Source organism: Mya arenaria, chromosome 10 (genome assembly GCF_026914265.1).
Source record: "Mya arenaria isolate MELC-2E11 chromosome 10, ASM2691426v1".
NCBI classification, from domain to species: domain Eukaryota; kingdom Metazoa; phylum Mollusca; class Bivalvia; order Myida; family Myidae; genus Mya; species Mya arenaria.
The window spans coordinates 69,889,940-69,911,097 of NC_069131.1; the positions used below are offsets into that span (position 1 = coordinate 69,889,940).

General features: G+C 36.1%; 1 protein-coding gene across 7 annotated transcripts in view; it reads right to left on the minus strand.

Moving 5' to 3' along the window:
- Window positions 1-257: 257 nt before the first annotated feature.
- The window catches only part of LOC128206102 (receptor-type tyrosine-protein phosphatase alpha-like), a 28,252-nt gene continuing 7,351 nt past the window's right edge, over window positions 258-21,158 (minus strand). For 5 of the 7 annotated variants that reach the window (XM_052908281.1, XM_052908278.1, XM_052908282.1 and 2 more), the window contains 20 exons: window positions 16,698-16,778; window positions 15,796-16,570; window positions 15,459-15,550; window positions 15,104-15,271; window positions 14,729-14,880; window positions 14,398-14,485; window positions 14,029-14,096; window positions 13,091-13,127; window positions 11,345-11,448; window positions 10,643-10,768; window positions 9,347-9,495; window positions 8,786-8,921; window positions 8,108-8,236; window positions 6,128-6,230; window positions 5,928-6,004; window positions 5,271-5,405; window positions 4,783-4,917; window positions 4,318-4,472; window positions 3,785-3,920; window positions 260-3,517 (listed from right to left, as the gene is read on the minus strand). In XM_052908281.1, coding sequence (XP_052764241.1) covers window positions 3,425-3,517; window positions 3,785-3,920; window positions 4,318-4,472; window positions 4,783-4,917; window positions 5,271-5,405; window positions 5,928-6,004; window positions 6,128-6,230; window positions 8,108-8,236; window positions 8,786-8,921; window positions 9,347-9,495; window positions 10,643-10,768; window positions 11,345-11,448; window positions 13,091-13,127; window positions 14,029-14,096; window positions 14,398-14,485; window positions 14,729-14,880; window positions 15,104-15,271; window positions 15,459-15,550; window positions 15,796-16,570; window positions 16,698-16,749 — 2,910 coding nt within the window. In that variant the 5' untranslated portion in view covers window positions 16,750-16,778 and the 3' untranslated portion in view covers window positions 260-3,424. Of the gene's footprint in view, window positions 3,518-3,784; window positions 3,921-4,317; window positions 4,473-4,782; window positions 4,918-5,270; window positions 5,406-5,927; window positions 6,005-6,127; window positions 6,231-8,107; window positions 8,237-8,785; window positions 8,922-9,346; window positions 9,496-10,642; window positions 10,769-11,344; window positions 11,449-13,090; window positions 13,128-14,028; window positions 14,097-14,397; window positions 14,486-14,728; window positions 14,881-15,103; window positions 15,272-15,458; window positions 15,551-15,795; window positions 16,571-16,697; window positions 16,779-21,158 lie in introns of all 7 variants that reach the window. The other 2 variants (XM_052908284.1, XM_052908285.1) reach the window with 2 other exon arrangements.

Below are 21,158 nucleotides of genomic sequence, written 5' to 3' on the forward strand. Positions count from 1 at the left end.
GGGGGGGGGGCGGCTGGTTAACACTCTTTAAAATTATAACAATTTCAAGTCTTAAATGGTGCATTTGTGCCTATTTGTTCATTTTTTCTCTGAAATGAACACACTAAGTAAACTTTTACGATTAATAGTGGGGTCGGGGGATCGCCTGTTGCCCCCCCCCCCCACAGCTTAAATTTGATATATACGTTAAATGATTTGAATGAGATCAAAAGGAGAAGTAAGCTGAAGGTTTTTGCAGTGATTCTTTTTTGTCACCTCCAGGGCTTGTGAGTTCTTACTATTCTGTGTAATTCTATATTTGCCAATTATAATATTCATCATGGACTGATTACGAAATCGACGTCAAGACTTTTTACAAAAGGCATACTGTTTTCGCGAAGTCAGTATTTTTTTTCACAGCCATCTTTCTAAACATTTTGCTTTTATTCTATATTCGATTATTGTCGAAATCATGACTGGACTTTAACGATGAGAACAACTATCTTTTTTGCAACGCTCGTTTATTGTTGTGCAGAATTAATTTCCAAAAGTTGGTACACTGTATTCTTAATACTCGTTTTTCAAAAGTCCTAGTAGAACTTATCATAGTCTTGTCAAGGTGAATAAATAAACTTCTTTATTTCAATTGGGAAGGTCAAAACTAAATATCGTCTTATTTCGTGATTCATGGGATTTTCATTAGTAAATAGACGGATCAAATTAAATGAATGATTTTTTTAAGAAAGAAAGTCATTTTGTATCAATCATATTTTCTTTATAAAACAATTGTTTCACTTGATTCAATGCTGTTTGAAAAGTCCGTATGAGTTTAAAGTTATTGTTTTTTTCTCGGAATCAAACAATATCTTTTTAGAACATTAAATAGAGCAATATCGTAGTTTTCTGATATGTGGACCAAAGCACGCGTGTAACAACTTCCGGTTTAAGTTTACTGGCAAACGATATACCTGCATAGTTAAGGGATAATAATTCACTCATAAGTAATACTTAGAAGGAGAATACATATATGTTTATGCAATATGTAAAAAATCAAAAACTATTTAAAGCTATTGATCAAAGACGCTTGTCTGCGGGGTTGGAAAATGACATCTCAAAGGCCAGATAGTGTGTATAGTTCTCTTAAGAAATCAATATGGCGATAAGTCCTAGTACGAAAAACATTGTATATATATAACTTATTTAAAACAACAATTTTCAGCTACTCAGTAATTACTCGTTTTTGTAAAAATCCCCCCAAAAGCCAGTTTAATAATTATTGTGTTAAATCCGATAGTTAATATGGTAATATATAATTGTATATATCAGTGTGCTTCAATACGAAGATAAGATGGTCATCAAAAATAAATGGAAATATGTATTTTCGAAATGATGTTAAGCTGTTTTTATTGTCTATTTACAATTGATTTGTAGATCAATGCTAACATTAATCAACCCAAAAATTTTGTTATCAAAAACAAATCTTCTAATAAGGATATATTTCAGGAAAAATTAAAGGGAGATAAGCTAGTGTGTGGCACCTTGAATGCGTGTACTTATACAATGAACTCTACAAAAACAAGCTGATAGTTTTCAAACAATTACTTTACGGGTATTACATGTACAATGTTGTTTAAGTCACGTGTTTGTATTTATCATTATAACGCCAACATGTGTTTAAAATGCTGTTAATGGTGTTAATTTCGACGGATGTGTTAATGCATGTAACTTTTGTTCATCTGGCACGACCGTGAATTACCACGGACTTTTCTACCCATGTTAAACGGACCTAGAGTCTAGTCCTGAAGTTGTTTCGACTAAAGCAAAATATTCATTCTACTGAATAAAAACAACGCAAGAGGTATATAGCGCTATAATTTAAAAAAAGAACTTTACTGTTGCTCAACTTAGCTGCAGGTAACCTCATGAGAAAGGTAGTTCTTCCTATCTTATAAAAGCTCGACTTCCGAATTGTAACTATTGTTAAAGTTAGTTGACCTTTCAAAATAATTTGACAAAACCTTTCACAGCAGCAATAAGGAACACATAGATACATATGCATTTAATATTACAAACTTCTCTAATTAATAATAGTCACGTTCAAGAAATGTCTGTGACGATGAAAACACCGCCTAACATAACAAGAACAAACGAACAATAGAACTTTGCTTTACTACAAGCTCAGTTACTCTAAAAGAAAACAGGGTATCACATTTGAATTAAGTATCTGCAAAATGTGTTTTTCAGAAAATCATGGTAGACTAAAAGAAATAAAACAATTATACGCAATGTATTTACAGCATGAGCATTGCCAACATGGTATCTTACATGTATCATACAATATCAATACCTGATTATCTGAGCAAATCATAACACACAATCAAACTTCCTGCGAAAGAAGAATAACAAATTGTTAACTGCAAACGTTGTTTATAAAGCCCCAATATAGTCTTAATAATATCTTGCAATGTTGATATAAGGTTTGTATACTCGATTATTCACTTCCAATTTTATCAAGAGTCTTTGATACCCATGTGTATACAACATTTTAGCATTTGAAAACAATCCTAATTCGTCGTATACAACAATATTGTCTGAAACAATCTACAAGTATATACAACAACATAATGTCAAAAATGAACTATGACCATTCACTGAATAACATACAAAATATGATAAACAAGAAGCAAACTACGGAAACGAAGACATGATTCAACACCTATCAACATAAAAATTGCTGCTGACGTGAATATTGACAAAAAACATGTTTATTTTCTTTCAAAGGGCAATGAATAATTGGTATTGAAGTTGTAAATTCATACGAATATATTTAAAGATTTGGCTATTGTGTTGCTCTTTTGGTTTGTATAGAAGTATTTAGGCAATCTTTGTGGCAAAAGAGGTTAAGAAATATTTTAAGACCTCTTATTATTAATAAATAACCCGTAAGGAACAACGAATCAGTATTAATATATAACCCTTAAAATGACACTCTTACATAATTATTCGAAGTCAATGCATTCACATGTTAAAACATAAACTTAAAGTGTTAAAACTTTAAGCATTTTGTTTCCCAGGTATAAAGATAAAATACATCTGCAGTGTTGTTCTTACAAAAAAGGTAATGTTTACATCTGTTACGCGAGACTAATCGTCAACGATACTTTTGATACAAATATATACAGTTTAGAGATATCATGTTGAAAATTTTCACTCTTTTAAAAGATACACATTCAATAAATATGAATGTTATCGGGTAAAGAATATTTTGTAAATAAGGTGATAAAAGTGATACTCCTTTTAAATGACATTAATTCATATAGACTTAAAGATATATAATATTATATTACAAGTAACAATAATGGCATATCATTACATATCTGTTAGTATGCTTTGCGCAAAACACGGCACCAAAATATATATACACGATTTACGACTAAACAACACATTAAATTTTTCCTGTAGCCTCGTTGAAGTTGGCGTACACATTAAACGAACGAAGGTACTCCGAAACGCATCCATGGCAGTATATAAATTGCTCCTGAAATCACGAAAACTTGGGAATAAGTAAAAGGCGACAAGTCTTAGTGCATACATGCTTTTTGAATTAATAATTGAACGCACTGGGACATTACTTGATATACTGGTGTCCGCCGCCAGAGTAACACGAAACAAATGATTTAACAGTGAACCATTCAATAAATGCTTAAAACTACGTACAGTTTGTCGAACAACTAACACAGTGGTTCGACATAATAAATGTAATATTTTGTTCCTTATTTTTTGTTTGATGAGACAACTTTTTTACCTGACTTGGGATCGCTAGCCTCCGCGTGGATTTTACCTTCCTGACAGTGTTAAGTAAACTGACTTCATGTTCCTCGGCCATCTTGTGGAGAAGCAGCGAAACCACACAGAACAAACCACTTTTACCTGCACCATTTCTATGATAATGAAAGATAACTTATAAGCAATACAATATCATTAAAGCACGTTAAAAGGTTCGGTGCAATTAAAGTCAATATAAGCGATCCACTCGTCATAGTCCACACATTTAAACTCGATGGTCTTGATTCGCATACGAATAAACCCGCAGAGATATTTAGACATTAATATTTATCAAATCTGATGCTAAGCACTCTTCTCCCTTATTGTTCTCTTTTAGACCATAACAGGAGGTGAACCATACATTTCCACATTTTTCTCCCGTACGAAAATAGTTATACTTATTCTACTGAATATATCATGTGCACTTAAAACTACGTTAACAGCCAGTTTTTCAATGTTATGAAAGCGATAAGTTAAAAATTTATCAATTAAAACTGAAATTGTTATACTCACAAGCAATGGACCAATATCGGTCCATCATCTTGTTGTTTTGTGACATTCTCTATCAAACTCAGAAATGACAGAAAGTTTGAAGTTGATGTTGGAATATTCTTCATTTCATCCCAGTCAGTAAATTGAAGGTGTGGAATGGTTAGATCAGTGCACTTCTGAAACCATATTTGCAACTGTTTCAATTTGATCAGTCATTCAAATTAGTATGTCTGTCCGGTGTAACGAGTGTTCAAATAGTGAATAGCTTTGTCGATAAATACTTAATTCTGTTTAAAAATATTTTACCGCATTGGTTAATTGGTTATCGAATTACACATTATTATACTACCATCGTAAATGAAACAATAATAAATACAAAGTACAAAATTTACATTCATGTTTGATTATTTATAGTGAAATCATAATTTCAATGAATTTCTAAAAGAACATAATTATATTGTCAATAAAACTTTCGAAAATGCTCACCCCTGCCACTTTGTGCTGTATTCTCAATGTTCGTTCTGTGTAGAATGATTTCTTTTCCTCTTTTGAACAGCTGACTTGAAACGATCCCTTTTTTAAATCATCTTGGTTTGGACCAGAGAAGTAAATGCCGATATTCTGTAAACAGATTTTTTTTTCAGTTTAGGGGCGTAAACAAACTATTAAAAATTACTGTATTGCTTCATAAACGCGTATGATTAGTCTTCACACAGTTATTGTCATTGAAAAGAGGTTACATGAATGTATATTTGATTCAGTACATCGGAATGCAGCCAATAGCATTTCTGTCCACAGCCTATTGTGTATGGTGTTGATAAATAATGTAACCATTTGTAATTATACGTTGCTGTGTTATTACTGCGCTGAGTGTCAATATATGTCTTTTTGCATATTCAAAGGTTTGTTGTATTTTCATTTATCCCGACGATAATCAATTATGTCCATAAAGCCACTGAAAATGATACGGTTACCCTTTGTTTGTCCATGTCAGCTTCAAAACTGACGATACATGAACATCTCTCTTGGACAGCTAGGGTCAAAAAGTCGATAACCGTCTCTGGTAGTGGAGTTTGTGCTACCAGATAGCGTTTCTTCATTCTGTAGCTCTGTATAACGTGAAGGAAAACAAAAATAGTACAAGCAAAAAGGTTGTTTCCTCGTACAAAGCATCTTCGCCGAAGTAGTCTATAACATTGTAATCAATAATATACTTCTCAAAAAGCCGTTCGTGCGTTTTACATAAACCGTACGTCATTATGCAGCCATTTATATTCCGTATCTGCACTCAAATTGCACAAGCGACAGGCCATGTTTCAGAATCTGCTGTTCAATTTCATATAGAGTCCATTTGTCGAAAACATCATACAGTAATACAATCAAATGCAAAGTTTCTATCATTAGTCTTAATTATTTTGATAACCAAGGACCACAACTCAAGTCATCCGTAATGAAGTATAAATGATCTATCGCGATATTGCAAAATGCACATATATCGAAAGCACGCTTTATGACTTTGCAAGATGTCTCCCTAGCGGTCATTCTGCATGAACGGATGGTACTCAATACTATGTAAGGGGTATTTCTTATTTGAATTAAGAAATTATACCCAGAAGATGGGAAACACTTACATGCATATACGTAGCATTGATGTAGTCCGTAGCTCCTGGTTTGAGATCCAGATAAAGACGTGGTCTGTTTTCATCACCTGAACAATGGCATCAGTATCATCAATTAAAGAAACAACCAGAAGGACCCATGTATAAAGCATTAACTCTCATCTTTGTTATAGTTTCATTAAATAGAAATCCCCGTGATTAGCAAAGTCTACCTGGTATATCGGTGTTAGCTCTGTTTTTGGTCAAGCGCTGCTTATTTCGCTCAACTGCATCGGTTTCGTCTTTACATCGTTTTCCAATCGTTTGCTGCAATCTCTAAAATAACGGAAATCTTTAACTAAACAAGAGCCTAGCGGGACGAACGAGTTTTTGTATCGCCATATTAGCCACATTAGCTACAAATATTGAAGCAATAACTATGGACCTTAGTACACGTCTGTGTGTTGACACTGGTAACAGCTACGCACAGTTTCATGTAACTATCAAAGTATGTAGTGGGGTATGGCACAGTTAAAGTTTATTATCAATGGCATAGCTTGACAATGATTGACACTAGAATAATTGGCCATGTTACACATGTGTATTTTGTCACTTTTATCATGTTATACAAGGGTTTTATTAGTTATTATCTAGGTTAAAAGTTTAAAACTACTGCAGTACGAAGATGATAATGCCACCACCGCCACTGATGAGGACTCCAGGACTGTGACGTTATTTCGACTTTTTCTTTGAAAAAGTAATTTACTTGCAATGGACCTAATTATTCTGACTCAGGCGCTTTATATATTATCAAACTGTAAGACAACCTCATTGTACAGACTAAATGTATCTGTTTACATATTCAAATTGTGCGGTTTTATCTATTTACCTTTTCGAAGTAATTATTTTTCTGAGGCGCACTTTATATTATAAAACTGGGTAACAACTGCATTGTACAGCCTACAAGTATGTATTTACATACTTCAAATGTGCGGTTGTATCTATTCATTGTTTCAAATGCAAATAAAGTATTTATTCGTTAAATATTTGATAACAAAACCCCTCATACGGTAATCAGAGAGTCTGTACTCTTACATCTAACATTGTGTACATACTTGATACGACAAATACACCTGCATACGGTACTCAAAGAATGTCTGTACTATTAAGCTTTTTCATTTTGTACGTAGTTGTCACGATAAATACACTTGTATTCGGTACTCTCAGAATGTTTGTACTATTTATCTGTAATCTTTAGTACATACTTGATACAAAAAATACAACTGTATACGGTATTCTGTGAATATCTGTACTATTTCGTTTTAATATTTTGTACGAACTTGTTACGATAAACTCACCTGAATACAGTATTCTCAGAATGTTTGTACTTTTTATCTGTAATTTTTAGTACATACTTCAAACGATTAATACAACTGTATACGGTACTCTGTGAATATATGTATTTATTAGTTTTAATATTTTGTACATACTTGCTACGACAAATACATCGGTACACGGTACTCTCAGAATGTCTATACTTTATATTTGTAATATTTGGTACATACTTTCGATTAACAAACCTGTATACGATACTTTAAGAATGTCTGCACTGTTTAGCTAATATCAAGTACATACTTGAAACGATTAATACACCTGTATACGGTGCTCTGAGAATATCTGTACAATTCAGTTTAAGTATGTTGTACATACTTGTTACGATAACTCACATGTAAACAGTACCCTCAGAATAGCAGTACTATATCTTTAAATATTTTGTGCATTCTTGTTACGATAAGTGCTCATGTATACGGTACTCTCAGAATGTCTCTACTATCTATCTGTAATATTAGGTAAATACTTCATACGATAAATAAACTTGTATATGGTATTCTCAGAATGTTTGTACTGTTTAGCATTATATTTCGTAAATACTTGATATGATAATACACAAGTATACAGTACTTTCAGAACGTAAACACTCTTGTGTAAACATTCATTCGTTTTACGTCAAATTTAGCATTTGAAATATTGACAACTATTGTCTACACTGAAGCTGTATTGCAGTGTAGTCCGTTTCGTTTCTATAGTATTGTTCGTCATGGGAGGCCATGAGAATATGGTGATTACTGCGCAGCCCTAATATTGGATCACCTTATGGTGCGAGGCGGATGTCGTAACAAGTGTTCAACAGAGCAATTGTGAAAGCAACCTACATTGAACTGACTATTAAGTTCTTGAGTAGAGTGGTCGTTCATATACTGATTGAAGTTCTCTCTTTTGATTTGTTGGCAGTCGAATGTCAATGAATACACCACAGCTGAGTGCAAAAAATGGTATTGCTCCTGTAACGAGTAAATTACACTGATAAAAAGGCATGGCAACGTGAATACAAAGACGGGTTACATAGAACCACGAATACTTAGCCATGAAATTATTTTTTTGTAAACAAAAAAAAAACGGATAAATTTAGGCTTCAATTAACCATAATCGGGTCAAGTAAACAATGGAACAGAAGTTGGTTCCGGGGTTTTTTATGTAGTGCATAAAAAATAACAAATGTCGGTTTTACGTATAGTATGCTCAAAGTTATGTTATACAATTGGAACGAATCCACATAATACAAAAGGAAGTAACATAGACAAACATGTGTTAATAAAGACCAATTGTAACGGAGGAAATAATACGCGTTCAGTCTAAAACAATATACTACTAGTATATATTAATAAACAATGATACAAATTGCATAATCTGATTCGAATTTAATGTCATAGCATGGTAATGCTGGGTACCCGTGCATTAATTTGACTTTTGTTAGGTAGGTGATGCAGTATGAATATAAAATTATCACCGGATGGATCTGATTAAACGTAAACTTATTCCTTATATCTCACCAATGTCTGCACCATATTTGGCCTATTCTGGCGCATTTTGTGGACACATCCCGCGACATCAATGGCTCCTTCCGCCTCACCTTCTTTTGTCAAGATGTCCAAGGCAATGTATGTGCCTGTTCTACCGACACCGGCACTGCATTGTTAGAGAAGACTACATAAATGCATACATTGCCGAAATGCATCAAATATCAATCAGCCTCTATGAATTAATATCTACCATTAACTGCTATCGATGGATTTCTTCATACTTCTGTATACTTTTCTAGTTGTTAATAACAAAGCCAACTCTTGAACCCTTTGTAGACATTTCATACATTTCAAATGCAGGTTGAACTCAATGACTAGACTAATGTTTTTGGTTCGATTTATTTTTCTATCCACTTCAATCAAATGTGCTACATGATGTAGAAATAAATTGTTCTATTCTAAGCAACAATTTATTCAAATGATATACAAAAAAAAAAAAAAAACCTTGACCATGTAAAGTATACGAGTATACGTAATAGCATAAACTTAATTTTATTACGAAGATATGAATGGTTTTATATTTCAACAAACCTGCAATGAACAATAGTTGGTCCATTCAGTGTGCTCGGCGTACTCAGAACCCGCTGTCTGAACTCTATCAGCGCAGTTACATCGTCGGGTATCGCTTTGTCAGGCCAACACGTGAAGTGTAGATGGTGCAACGTCCTTCCTTCGGTCCCCTGTAGATATATGAATGTTTGAATATCATACAGTGTTATGCATTATACGTAAGCAATATATGTTGAGTTCAAACAATGTAAGGATCTGTCTAGCGTTTAACTGACCATTCGAAGGTGGCATCTAGTACATATGTTACTGCCCGTGATACCATTTTGTAATTACAATTAATATCGGGTTTGTATGATCATTTAACAGGCTTTGCCATTGAGGGAACCAGATTTGTTGTAGAAGTGTAATTGTGTTGTCTTATCAGAGTGCACGGTCCTATTCCAATACATTCAGAGAGTGGAACGTACTGCATCTTATTGCTAAGTAATATAATTTGATCGTTTAATTGGAAATAACTATCGTATGTATTTTAACCACGTAGTATAGCTTCTTATATTTTGGAACTTTATGTGAGAAAAATGATAACTTATCTTTATAAAGACATACAAAAAACATGTTAATTGCTTTGCATACACTCTTAATATAAGTTTTAAGTTCAGAGCAAGGTATTATTGCTAATTATGTAATGGTCATGTCACGAAAGGCTCACGTTACTTTAAGCATGTTTAATTTTATCACGGACAGTGCAAACGCTGCTTTAGCATAGGTGTGCTTGAAATAAATGAGCTTACTGTGAATTTACGGGCAATATTAAAATTACTTTCTTCAGGAAATCGTTATGGCAAGTACCCTTGAAAAGGGGCTTATTCATGAATAAATCCATTCAAGGAATGAAATTATGTGTCCTCTTTAATGTTGTTTATTTCAATTAACTAAATGGAAAAAAAACTCATCTTTATTATGCATACACTTTTTTACCGCATTGAATTTTGCATAAGAAGGAAGTTCCTTTGTTCAAATTTAGATTTGACCTATCGATACGTGTTTTATATAGTCAAATCATAAGAACACAATCGTATCGAGTAATTATTGTTTATCAAAAAAAACTTTTTTTACGTCAAGTTTCTAAATCGTTTTCTGAAACGCATAATACACTAAAACTATAAATGTTACCAGCCTCGGTTTCTCTGCGACTGTTATTTTACGATTATCATAAATGCACACTGACAAAGCCCCGTTACACCTCCTGAGCAGTATACTTTGTTTTTAGATAAAATAGTGAATGTCATCCAATGATTACATTACAAGGCAACTCACCATAGTCAACGTAAAAGCCCTCCGTGTAAACTCAGCATACTCATCATCCAAACGGCTTTGAACCTTCATATCACCAAACGTCATAGTTGTTCCAAGGTCTGGCCAGTATTGCTCGCATTTTAGAGTCTGAAAATATACACACCAATAACACTAAGGTTTTAACATCTTATCAATATTATTAACATAATGCTGATTTTTTTAAGTATTATGAATAATATTATAGTTTTCTTTAACAGGAAATATCTTGACCACATATACCCTTTAAAGGAGTTACATACTTCGTAAAAACGAAAGTAGTTATACTTATTGTCTTCAAAACGTTGCCCCACACACATATGTAAAAGTAGATCTGTATTATTGCGGAGTATAACGGGTACGTGCATCAAACTCTGAAACGGACTTAGTCGAGAAACTTACTTAATACGGATCACTCAAGTTGTTAAATTGGAAATGTCGGGTTATAAACAAATAAAAAAAAAAAAAACAGAAACACACAAAACCGCACACTTCTTTGACTCGATTCAGTCATTTTCAATAAAGCAACGTTACCTGTTTTTGATTTTATCTCAGTGATAACACTGCGTCATTCTGCCATTTTGTCAAATAAGTCATATAATGGCTTATTAGTTATGTATGAAATTATCACATTGACTGAATACTAACATAACCATGTATTACACAGGAATATAAGTTGAAACTTACTCCCTGTTCAATAAGATTGGTAACCATGACAATCTTCTCAACCCTCTGTTGCCAAATCATTTTCCAGAATAAGCTGAAATCTCCTAATTGTTGCGACATGGGACCTGGAATTGAATAGTGAATATCATAACTTAAATTATCACAAAATTCCAACATGACGATAATTTATTGAGGCGTTTGTATAGTGACATTTCAGCTGAAAAGCCGCAAGCCGTTCAATATGCTAGAGAAATGATATTACCAAGCAAGTAGCGACGAGGGAGTTTTTCTCTGATTCTGTTGACAATTTGAGGCGCTTCACTTAATGAAAACATGTTTACACAGTGTTTAGGTCATATATGTATGTATTCCCTTGTTCACCTTTTGGACACTGACTTAAAGAAAGAAGGCCAAGAAAAATGTTCTCGTTCATTTGTTTACCGATGTCTGTAATAAGTGTTATCTAAATAAAAAAAAACATTTTACTGGGAACCTAAATATTTATTGGGCCAGACTCAAAACATGATGTATATGAGTATCTGACAGCTACTAAGTGTTGTCTGTTCAAATAGATAAAAACATCTTCTACGCAAAATGTTATTTTGAATATTTATTTGATATTGATCAATTAAAAATTGTTTATTTTTTATATAGGAAATCGATATGCTTTCTACTTTCTTTTCATAAATTATTGATTAGAAAAGACGCAAACAGATGCATTCATGTAAGCAATGGAAGTGATTAAGATCTGTCACCTCGAGATCATCAAACTTGGAGTGACAATGAAGATGGGGTAAGTATCTTAAGCCTTCAGCAACATTATTCATTCGTATAACTTGGGTAGAGGGAAATGATTCATACGTGTAGGTAATAAAACGATTACCATGTCATTTATAAATTATATTCAAATGAACAAATACAAGTTTCGCATTTCTAACAAACAAAGTTTTAACATCATGTATAATACTTGTTTTAAACTAACTAAAACGGAAGTACATGTGTAAACGTTTTTATTCCACGATTAATGTACCAAATACAAAAACATTTATCGCAACATGAAAATGGCCGCTGCTTGTTACTTTATATAAATAGTTGAGCTCATTTTAAATTTAAAAAATGGGGGGAAATAAAGCTACAACGCTTCTTTTTGATAGCTACAGTTGTACTTTCTGTGATTTGCTGTAGTCATTTATTCAGCACGATATCCGGCATGTAACTGCATAGTCTGTTTAGCCGTATTTTAAAACACACATTACTACCTGGCTTCATTCTAGAAATTACAACCATTGCTATATTTGACTGATGTCATAATGTTGCATTTCACTGTTGCTCAGTATGTATAAAGGAAACCGTTCGTTGTTTACTAAGCAAACTCTATGTAAGTTATTTTATGTTTAACGTTGTTTCAATTAAATGGGTGTTAGTTTAACTAAGACAAATTATTCTAAAGGTAATGGTCAGTTGACAGAACTGACAGAATGTACAAACGCTTTTCGTTTATTGAAGTTTAAACAGTCACCTAAATAATTAAATTCTGATTTCTTCACGATTTAAAAAAAAAATCATCAAATGACAAAAGAGGTGGTATTCAATATTCAACTTAAGTAAATCTTATGGTCATACATCACTGACCTCATTCAGTCTATTGGTCAGTTATTATTAACAAGAAATCCAATTAGCTCCATCATTCTTAGATCCAATAAGACCAATATTGAATACCAGCCCTGATTCCGTGATATTGGAATCACATGCACTTTTTATTCTTACCCAATGTGGCGATGTACTTTTTCGGCTTTTGATACCCCTGAAAAGGTATTATTAAAACGAGATGATTATAATCGATTTATTCTCCTTTTCTGATATCACAAAAAAATGGCACTGTGTAGTTTAAGCAATATCATGTTCATATTCAAAAGATACAAGTAGACAATAAGACAAAGGAAAAATATACTTATATAGTCATTTACAAAATTCGTTATAATGCGAACATATTTCAAAGGTCAACCAGTTTACAAACAATATTCAGTAAACATTCAGTGGCCTCGAGTAATATTTCTAAATAAAGTATTATTTCAAATAAAGCGTTTATCGTAAATAAGGCCTAAGACATCATTACATCGCACATTTATCGAATAATATATAAGTTAGCTTAACATGCACTTCATCGAAACATTGCATCATGGCGCAAACGCAATTGCACCTTTGTTGTTGTCTTGTCTCAATAGAAAAAAGGGGCTAAACAAAACAAATTTTATGGCGTGGTAACACACTTTACTGTCAAACTAGAGGTCACAGATTCGATTTCAAGCCGCATCATCAACAAGAAAAAGAATAATTTTCCGGGATGGACGTTAAATGGGAGTCCTATGTAACAGTACTATACACTGTTGCATGTAAAAGAGCCAATGAAGATCCAACCAATGTAACGTTCTTTCTTTGCACTCTGATTGAAAAACATAATTTGACTAACAATCTTACCGCAGCCATCGCCGAATGTCGAGTATAAATAGACATACAAACCACCACCCTTTAATAGCCACACTAGCAACATTTGGACCAAAAGTGGGTGAGCTATTGCTTAAGTGTTTAGCCAAACACGCCAATGCCACAAACGCTTTGAAAATACCGCGAGCCTCTAACAAACATTAGAAGAGAAATACAAGTATTTTACTACGACAATGATTCAATTTGAAACAGTAACATACGTTTATAAAGCTAGCATTGATATAGTCAGATCCATCACAGCCTGTGACTTTGACCCTTGCATCATCATCTGAGCAGTCGCAATGAAACAAAAAAAATAATCAAATATTGTTATTTAATCAATATGTTAGCATTTCCAATATAGTAAAATGATTAACTGACAAATGTAAACGATAAGTTGTAAGACAGTTTAATGAGGTACTTAATTTTGGGATACAACTAGTAGAATTAAACGCCGGGAAAGGAAACTACCATTTAAGAATAATTGCTTCATTACAAACGGTAAAAACGTCATGAACGGCTTTCATGTGTACGTTTATCAAAAAAGACACAGACACTATGCAGAAACATTGAACTTCGTCACAACTTACAGGGATAAATTCCTTTGTATCGGTTCTTACTCGTATTCTCCCTCTTCAGTGATTCCAAATACGGCTTCACAAGACCACACGGAAGATTCTGTAAACAATAGACACATGACCTCACTCATGTATAAATACATCGTGAAAAGGCCAACGTTTGGTAACGTTCCATTTGTTCTGATGAGTATAGATATTATACCTCTTAAGGTTTTCTTTTAAAAAAACTATTTTACATGATCCCTATAATGATTAAGCGTTGAACTATTTTTATGATTTTACGTTCAGCAAAGCAAATATGTCAATATTATTCTAAATATACTTCTAAACGCTATGCTTATACCTCGAATTCTGCACTAAACACCTCTTGACTCTTTCCTTCAACATAATTGACGAGTTGCTCAATGGGTATTTTTGACCATTTAGAAGATGATCCAACTCCATTATAATACACATGATCATCTTTGTTATGAAGAGCTCCATTTATCTTGGCATCTACAAAACATAATGTACCTACTCAATTAAGTGGTTAATAGAAGGCCACATCCGGTCATATATACTTACCATGTAAGCCTAACAGGAATCACTCTCAAGTCTATAACATATTTTTTTGAAAACGATTATTTCTTATAATAACTCTTAGAGACTTAATATATCTTACTCTAACTTTAACCTGTTCAAATGAACCTGATATAGCAGAAAGGTTTGTAAATCTAACCTATTTCCATGTCAATCTCTCTGTCAGATGTTGTTTCCATGTGTGCAGGTACTTGATGCTTGACGGACGCATGTTTGTTTCGTGGCGGCATTGTACTAGTTGTATTTGGTTTTGTTGATTCTCTCTTGATCTGTCCCTCATTATAGTGTGTCCGTGCCCTTGCTGATGCTTTTAAGTAAAATAAGGTATACGATGTTTGATTTCGATTTAAGCTAGGAAAAACGCATAACCAATGCAAGCAATTTTATGAGAAAAAAAGGAAACGCTGCTTGTATTTCTTTGAGATAATAAAAATATATTCACATGAAAGATTTCCTAATCAAAAATGGAAAACGTAATTTAAAGGTGGACTTACTCTTTGTTTCCTGTTCCTCGGTAACGCTAGATTGGAATGTTGTTTTACTATTTCGCTTCGTTTGGATAGTGGCAGACATGCGAGTGGATCTTCTAAAAAGAAAATGTGCGACTTAAATGGTGTAGTGATTTTGAGTTTTCAATATAGCTTAAGAACATTTCACTTTTAAGTGCATGACATTTATTTTATCATTTTCAAGTTTCTACACTTAAAGTGCAACCATTTATATTTCCCGCAACAGGTAAACTAACAAAATACAAATAAATAAGGCATGAATTTAAATAATGATCTTGCCTTTAATATAAAAAGCGAAATTATAAAAACGAATATGTAATACCTTCGTCGAAAGAGGACAACGATGCCAATAATAACAACAATGACACCAATTACACCTCCAACTATAGCTGCAACAGGTGACCCGACTTCTTTTGATGTATTTATATGGTCACAGTTCACACCAGTTCTTCCATCAGCACACATATCACATTTAGCTGTAACAAAATTTGTGCGACAGGAACAAGTACCATCTTTTGAACACGTTTCATTTACACATCCTACCGAACAGGATACATTGCAGTAGGTTCCATAATATCCTGACTGACACTCACTGCATGTGTTTCCGGTAGATCTTGTTCGACATTTGCAACTACCATCGTCGTTACAAACGCCATCTTGACATCCCGGGGAACAAGGTGTTTTACAGAACGTACTTCTGTCGTAGTATCCCATTTTACAAGACGTACAATTAGCTCCATTCGAGCAATGACAGTTTTTATTGTTGCAAAATTGTGCACAATCTGAACCATATCTTCCTTGTTTACAAGTACTACATGTTCCATCATCATTGCAGGCCTCCCCTTCACACCCGTCTGAACATCTCGTGCTACACTGACTGTCTTTACCATAAAATTTGTCCTTGCAACTGATACATTTTGTGCCATATTCTTGTTCACACGTGGAACAATTTTGTGGACAGGAATTATGACACCTATGTCCATATATCCCATCAACGCAGCCGTCTAAACAATAGTGGTCGCCAAAATTAACACGAGTTTTACAACGTTCCACTCCACCCTTACAACACACACAGTCCGGACTGCAGTCCATCTCGTCTATAACGAATATCAAAAACAAATGCGTTTAAATAGGTTAAGGTTATTTTCCTATTGAATGTAATCCATGTCTATTTAACTTCATTTGAGAAGAAAACCATTCTATATTAAAACAGTTTATTCATACCTGCTGCTACACATCGTGCCAACCAAAGCAATCCAAATGTCCAAAGTAACATTCTCTCCTAGATGTGTCTCCAATAATTATCTGTATTAGACACAATGTGGTAACTGGTTAAAGTAACATTTACTAACCTTCAGTCATTTATGGTTTAATTAAGGAAAAACCAAAGACATGAACAACAACTACCACACACTATGCTACCGTTCCAGACACGGTTTGATTTTTTATATTGAATACCATCAAATTGCTTGGTTGATGAAATTATATTTAAAAGTATAAGTGCAATGATCGAGTGATTTTATGAATTATTTACATATTTACTCAAATATCAAATATTCATAAAATTCACATATCTATATACAGCATACGCGCCTTAAAGCAATATGTGACAAATTTATAATGATGATTCGTCTACAACGACATGTCTTAAGAAACAATACAGGATACATATTTACTTAAGCATTAAAATTTAAGTTTACGAATGTCTATTAAATGTTTGTTGTTGTTTGTTTTAAAAAAAACAACGTCTTCATGTGTTTCAATGTGTTTTGTATGCATTGAAATGTTATTTAGTTTATGTACTTGCAACATCGTAATGTAATTGATGCAATATACAAAACAATAATTGTTATTATCTGGCCTTATGCTGTCGTAATTGGGCAGTAACTAATAACTCTTACTTGTCTATTAATTACAGGTAGCAGTCATCCTTTGGTTTAGATCAGATTAAAGATAAACAGAGGAAGGTGTTGATTCTCATTTATGACTGCTACAGCCTGATTATCCTGAAACCCTACAGTTCCACATCATGCCGGTGTTGCAGTGCCCGATAGATGGATGCGAATGGAAGTCACAGGACCTGGGTGCAGAATTTGCGGCTGCTCTAACTGCCGCGCTCCAGATTGACGACAGAACTGTCCACACGGCACTGGCCCGCCCAGCACCACAAAAGCTGAAGTTGGACCCACCGTCCATTACTGCCGGATGTGATCCAGACCAATGGTCAGCATTCACCAGACAGTGGGACATGTACAAGGTGGGAATGTCTATCGCTGACAACGTCCTGGCCACTGCCCTGTTCTACTGTTGCAATTCAGATCTACGCACAGACATTATGCGTGATATTCAGGGGGACGTTGCGAACATGGCAGAAGCAGATCTTCTGGGTGCAATCAAGAGACTAGCTGTCAAAGACGAGAGCACCCTGGTCCACCGCATTAAACTTAACAGGATGACCCAATCTCCTGGGACAGGTATTCGGACATTTTTGGCCAGTCTCCGAGGCCAAGCTTCACTCTGCCAGTATAAGGCCACCTGCAAGGAACCGGGCTGTGCACATGTTTTTGATTTTAGTGATAAGATCATCAAGGACAACCTGGTTAGGCATTGCTGACCCAGAGATTATGTCTGATTTGCTTGGTGATCCTAAGACAGACAGAACACTGGAGGAAACTGTGTCTTTTATTGCCCAGAAAGAACAGGGCAAAGTGACGAAAAGTGCAGTGGGCGACTCAGCTGGTGCCATGTATGCTGCTCGTTCAAGCCAAAAACCTGCCCCAGTTCCTGGAGCAAAATGCTGGGCATGTGGAGGCCCTGCTCATGGTCAGAGGAATGACCGAAAGACGAGGTCTAGAAAATGTGAGGCCTGGACATTCACCTGTGGTAAATGTGCAACAAAAGGACACTATACCAAATGTTGTAGTAAGTGCACTACTTGCGGTTTGTGGGGTCACCGTGACTCTTCATCAAGAGCCTGTCGCCAGGGTACGAGTCTTAGGAACCCTCCCAATTCACATGTCACTAGAGGTTCAACAAAGGATTCTGACTATAATAAAGCTAGTTACGTCTTCGACCAGTTGTGTGCTACATCGGAGCAGGGCAGATCAGCTATTAGGACTAGCCAGGCTATAGGATCCAGATGTCAAGAGGGTGGAACACCTCTCGAACATTATATATACGATGGTCAGTGGGTGGCTAGACCTTCCAAACCCCACCCTATGATATTAGTGAATATGACACCACTGCCAGAAGAACATGCATTGTTTGGACACCCTATGCGAGATGCCTCAGAACTCAAATCAATCACAATGTCTATGGTGGCCGACACAGGTTGTCAAAGTACAATTATACCCTTACAGTCCGCTAAAAATCTAGGAATAAAGGAACACGACCTCCTTCCTGTCAAACTTGTGATGCGTGGGGCTATTAGAGAGGATCTTGGAGTTATGGGAGCCATTGTTGTTAACATTGCCACTTGTACGGTTGATGGGTCTGCAAGGTCAACACGTTTGCTCTGTTATGTCTCAGATGCCATGGAAAAAGCTTTCCTCTGCAGGGAAGCACTCGTCTCTCTGGGGATAATTCACACTGACTTCCCACAAGCAACGGCAGAAACATCCCCTGACATCAATGCCTCCATGGATAGTTGTGAGAATATTACCTGCTCCTGCCCAAGACGTCGACAGGAACCGCCACCTATGCCCACGACTTTACCCAATGATTTGAGTGCAACAGAGGACAATGTGGAAGCCCTGAAAGAGTGGCTTCTCGACTACTACAGTGCTACGACTTTTAATGTGTGCGAACATCAACCACTGCCACTAATGAAGTGTGAGCCCCTCCAACTGCATGTTGACCCAAGTGCCCCACCAGTGGCAGTCCACAAACCAGCACTTGTCCCAATCCACTGGCAGGATAAAGTCTATGCTGATCTAGAGAGGGATGTTCGCATCGGTGTGCTTGAGAGGGTCGATTCGAATACCCCCACAACATGGTGTTCCAGGATGGTGGTAACGGGTAAGGCTGATGGTACCCCCAGACGTACAGTTGACTTGCAACCTCAAAACCGCCATTCTGTCCGCCAAACCCATCATGTACCAAGCCCCTTCCATCTGGCCGATCGAGTTCCACAGGGCATGAAAAAAACAGTGACAGATGCTTGGAATGGGTACCACTCTGTGCCAATCCGTGAAGAGGACCGACATTTCACGACGTTCATTACACCATGGGGGCGCTACAGGTACAAGGTGGCTCCACAGGGATTCATGGCCAGTGGAGATGCTTATAATCAACGCTTTGACGCCATTATTGCAGACTTCAAAAACAAGGTCAAATGTGTAGATGATACATGTATGTGGGAAAATTCCATTGAAGCAGCTTTCTTCCAGGCTTGTGAATGGTTTGACCTGTGTGCTCGAAATGGTATCACCCTGAATCCGAAGAAGTTCCAATTTGCCCAGGACACTGTTGATTTCGCAGGTCTTACCATCACACCAACGAACATACGACCAAGTACAAAGTTTCTGGATGCAATAAGACACTTTCCTACACCATCTGACATTACTGGTGCGAGAGCTTGGTTTGGACTAATCAATCAGGGGGCATATGCTTTTGCCATGACAAGACAAATGAAGCCATTCCGTGCTCTTTTGAAGCCATCTGCAATATTTCAATGGACGGATGAACTAGATGAACTGTTTCACCATTCCAAAGAGGTCATCATCCAGGAGATGAAAGAAGGTGTGCGCCTATTTGATCCCACTCGCCTGACATGCCTGGCCACAGACTGGTCTGTAGATGGAATTGGATTCTTCTTGATGCAGAAGTACTGCCACTGTGAAAGCAAGACTCCTGCCTGCTGTCCGGATGGCTGGAAACTGTGTCTTGTTGGCAGTAGGTTCACACATCCTGCTGAAATCAGGTATGCTCCCATTGAAGGTGAGGCCTTGGCTGTAGTGTATGCACTCCACCAAACACGGTATTATGTTCTTGGATGCAAAGACCTCATCGTAGCCACGGATCACAAACCCCTTCTCCAGATCCTGAATGACAGGTCGCTCACCGACATTGACAACAGGAGACTTCTAAACCTCAAAGAGAAGATCCTAGGATATAGATTCTCAATCGTTCATGTACCTGGCAAAAGGAACCTAGGTCCAGATGCAGCTTCAAGACACCCTGCTGGTCAGCCAGATCGTCTTCTGTTACCAGGCGAAGCACCGGAAACTGATACTCTCGGTAATACAACAGAGTTCTACCGTGACACCTTGACACGCTTATACCAGCATGCCGAGGATAATGATATGGCAAATGACAGTGATACAGTTGCCGCTGCAAGCAGTGCACTTAATGCGATCATCACTGTTGTTACTTGGGACATGGTACGAGAGGCCACAGCATCAGACCCGACGTTTGTTGACCTTGTCGATTTCCTGGAGGCTGGGTTTCCAGAGGACTGCAGGGAGCTACCAGTGCCCTTGCGCCCTTTTCATCGCTTTGCTGCAGGCCTATGTGTTGTGGACGGTGTGGTTCTCATGGGCCAAAGAATAGTTATTCCCCCTGCACTCAGCAAGCCGGTACTTAATGCACTCCATGCAGCCCACCAAGGAGTCAGCGCAATGCGTGCAAGGGCCATGGACTCTGTGTATTGGCCAGACATTTCAATTGATATTGCCAGGGTGAGGG